Raw genomic sequence first — 3,917 nt, 5'->3', positions numbered from 1 at the left:
GGACACTTGTGCAGAGCCCCGGCATTGGGAGTGGAGGTCTGGGCTCCTGGCCAGCTCAGGGGGCCTTGGCCCAGGACCCCTGGCAGGGGCAGCTGAGCAGTGCTGCCCCCAGGGTCACTGCCAGGGAGGAGGACAAGGGGAAGGGCCAGCAGGGCTCAGCCTCACACAGAGGTAAGGTGGGAGCTGGGCCACTGTCTAGTGGCCACCCTTTAGATGGGTTGATTGTAAAGTTGTGTGTTCACCTCACTCACTTTGTCCCTTTTACCTGATCTATAACTTCTCATTCCCTATCAACAACTCAGATGAAGGCAAGGAGTTCATGGAGTGTGGCATGTTCTGTGCACACTCTGAAGCTTCATCTGACTCTTCATCAACAACCCTGCACGGCCGGGAAGGACAGGGATGTGCTGGAGCAGGAGCCCAGCAGGGACACCGAGGGGCTGCAAGGGCTGGAGCAGCTCTCCTGCAAGGAAAGCCTGGCACAGCTGGGCTTCTTCAGCCTGCAAAAGAGACTAAGGCTTAGGCTTGGCCCAACTGCGGCCTTCCAGTACCTGATGGCAACCTACAAGAAAGCTGGACAGGGACTTTGTATAAAGGCAGGCAGAGAGAGCACAAGGGAGAATGGATCCAAAGTGAGAATAGATTTAGATGAGAGATTCAGAAAAAAACAGACTTTCCTGGAACAGAACTATGCATGCCCCACCCCTGACAGTGTATGAGGCCAGACTGGATGGAGCTCAGGACAAGTTGGTCCCCAGGCACAGCACGGGGGTTGCAGCTATGTGGTCTTCCAGGTCCCTTCCAAGCGAAAGCATGCCATGACTCCGTGATTCTGGGATACCTCCCCTCCTCATCCTCTGGCAGAAAAAGAAACTTGGCACCAAGTTCCACATTGCAGACCATGTCTTTTGACAACCTGCTACTGTTTCAACAGAGAATGAAAAGAGATGACAGTAGTGACACAATTTCTCTTTTCTACTTGACATTTCAATGCTCTGCTCCTGTCCATACTGGCAAAACTCAGAAGAGGCGATTCTTCCCTACGAAATGCTTTGTCACACCCAAAGAAGAAAGCCACAAGAATGGCAGAATGGCGAGAGCTCCGTGCAGTCCGCACGGGCGGAGAAGCCTCCCCTGGAGCAGCTCTACAGGGAGGGCCCGTTCCTGGGGAGCAGCGGCTGCGGCAGCGTTTACGCCGGGACCCGGCTCGCCGACGGCACCCCAGTAAGAGACGGGGCTGGCTCAGAGTGGGGAGTGGGACGGTGGGCAGTGAGGTGAGCCCACCGCTCGCCTTGGCTTGCAGGTGGCCATTAAGCGAGTGGACTGGGATCGTATCTGGGAGTGGGCACAGCTGGTGAGGGAGCGGGACCAGCGGGAGCAACCAGTGGGGTGTGCTAGGCGGGGCGAAGGCCAGGCCCGGCAAGAGGGGTGGCAGCTGGGATGCTGTGAGGGGAGTGAGCGTGGAGGGAGCGGGAGGGAGTGGGGAGGGAGCGAGGGCCGCGCAGCGTCCCAGGCGGTGGCGAGCTTTGGTGGGGCTGGCAGGGGGTGCTGAAGGCGCAGTGCAGCATCAGCCCCGCTGACAGCATCGTGGTCTCCCTGCAGCACGACAGTGCCCTTGTGCCCCTGGAGCTGGTGCTCAACTGGATGGTGTCGTGCCCTGGCTTCTGCAGCCTCCTGTGTCTCCTGGAGTGGTTCAAGCTGCCCAACGGCTTCGCGCTGGTCATGGAGCGTCCGGAGTGCTGCCAGGACCTGTGGCACTTGCTGGAGGTGGACGGGTCCCTGCCAGAGCCCGTGGCGTGGGGGCTGTTCCACCAGGTGCTGCAGGCCACGCGGCACCGCACCAGCCGTGGCGTCCTGCACCGTGACATCAAGGCTGAGAACATCATCATCGACCTGGGCACTGGCGAGGTGAAGCTCATCGACTTCGGCTGTGACACCATCCTCCAGGACACCTTCTATACCTGGATGGCAGGTGAGCCCAAAGCCAGGGTCCCTTGGGCAGCAGAGGTTCTCCCCTTTCCTGGCACAGGGGGAAAACAGAGGGAGGGAGGGAGGGGGAATTCTTCTTCAGCCAGCTGCAGGACCAGCATGGTACTTCAACCTCCCCCTTCCCCGAGCAGTGCTGCACCCTTGTGGATATAGCTCAGTACTGAAACCCCCACCTGATCAGTGCTGCCACCTTGTAGAGAAAGACTGGTACAGCATGCCCTCCCCACAGTGCTTCCCCCGTGTGGACACAGCATGGTACTGCAGCCACCCCCTCCTCAGGAGTGATGCCCTCTTATGGACACAGATGGGTACTGCAGCTCTCCCTCCTCTGAGCAGTGCTGTCCCATTGTGGACATAGCCCAGTACTGTACCCTCCCCCCTGTTCAGTGCTGTCCCCTTGTGGACAAAACCCGGCAATGCAGGACCCTCCTTCCGAAGCAGTGGTTCCCAATTTTGGACACAGACTGTAACTGCAGCCTTCCCCCTTGTGGACACTGCATGGTACTGCAGTCCCCACCTTCTGAGCAGTGATGCCCTCATGTGGACATGTACCAGTACTGCAGCCTCCCCCTACTCTGAGCAGTGCTACCCACTTGTAAAACAAAGCCTATTACTGCACTACTCCCCCCAGTTCAGTGCTGCCCCTGTGTGGACTAAACCCGGTACTTCAGCACCCCCCTCCTCCAAGAAGTGGTGCCCAAATTTGGACACAGACTGGTACTGCAGCTTTCCCCCAAGCAGCGCTGCCACTCTGTGGACATATCATGGTACTGCAGCTCCCCTCCTTGAGCACTGCTGTGCTCTTGTGCAAGCAGCATGGTATTGCAGCCCTGCCACCCAAACACTGCTGCCCCCTTCTGGACAAAACTCTATACTGCAGGCTTCCCCTTGAGCAGTGCCGCACCTTTTGTGGACAAAGCATGGTACTGCAGTCCCCCTCCCAAGTGGTTCTGATGCTTTGTAGACACAGCATGATACTCCAGCACCCCCCCTCCCACCCCTCCTTGAGGAGTGCTACCCCTCAGTGGACACACCCACGGGGTTTTCTCTCTCGAGGTTTCAGAGGGTGCAGACTCCTTTTATCCTAAACTCCTGGCTGCACGTTCCTCTCTTCCTTTCCCCATTGCCCAAGGTACTAGGAAGGTACATCCTTCCTGACCCGCCTGCCCCACATTCCCTCTTGAACCTGGCATCTCCCCCACAGTTCAGATTTTCACACTTATGCAGACCCTTGTCTGTTTCAGGAGCCAAGCTGTCTGGGCCCGGTAACAAACCTGCTGCCCAAAGTCAGTAGAAACATTGCGACCCATTTCACAGATCTAAACACTCATCCCTTCACCCATCAAATGATTTGTAAAGACATTAGCACACATCTTTCCTCTCACATTGATGTTTCCTGTGCTGTTAACAATCTTTGAAGCCCAGCCTTCACCCTGACCTCTCTGCTGTTGTAGTTCCATGGGCAGAGGTTGTTGTCTCTTCCCCCTTCCATGGGCAGGCTGGTGTTCAGCCATGTCCAGGACAGCAGGGCCCCACCCCACATCACTGTGCCCTGGGAAGACAAAAAACATCATTCCATATGTCCCCATTCTTCATTCTTCCCAGGAATTTGGCTCTGCCAGTGAGCTTTGTAGCTCATTGCCACAGGAAAAAGGAAACCCCTGTGACACTGTGGGGCCCCATGGAACCAAACATCCATTGTGACACCACAGAACATCACTGAACCAAGAGTCCATGGTGACACAACAAGGCTTTGTGGAACCAAAGAGTCCAAAGGACTAAAACAGATATTGCATGGCTCTGCCTTGGGAATATAAATCTCCATGATGGCATCTTGACACACACTTGAGAAGGGTGTCTGTTTGTAGTGGGGAAACTCAGGAGTTTTAGATTGCTTCAAAAAGAGTAAAGGAAGTAAACCCCTGTTT

The 3,917-nt window shown here is 56.2% G+C and overlaps 1 protein-coding gene across 1 annotated transcript; it reads left to right on the top strand.

The window, feature by feature from the left end:
• Positions 1-1,047: 1,047 nt before the first annotated feature.
• LOC306816130 (serine/threonine-protein kinase pim-1-like) lies at positions 1,048-2,943 on the top strand (the record flags this gene model as incomplete). The annotated part of the gene is made up of 4 exons (XM_079332614.1): positions 1,048-1,224; positions 1,304-1,354; positions 1,603-1,972; positions 2,870-2,943. 4 exons carry the CDS (start codon positions 1,048-1,050, stop codon positions 2,941-2,943), a joined length of 672 nt encoding a protein of 223 aa, XP_079188740.1.
• Between the last annotated feature and the right edge of the window lie 974 nt (positions 2,944-3,917).

Source organism: Erithacus rubecula (genome assembly GCF_903797595.1).
Source record: "Erithacus rubecula genome assembly, contig: scaffold_384_arrow_ctg1, whole genome shotgun sequence".
Classification (NCBI taxonomy): Eukaryota; Metazoa; Chordata; class Aves; order Passeriformes; family Muscicapidae; genus Erithacus; species Erithacus rubecula.
Note: the sequence above shows the minus strand (reverse complement) of the source record. Positions and strands in the feature narration are given on the sequence as shown.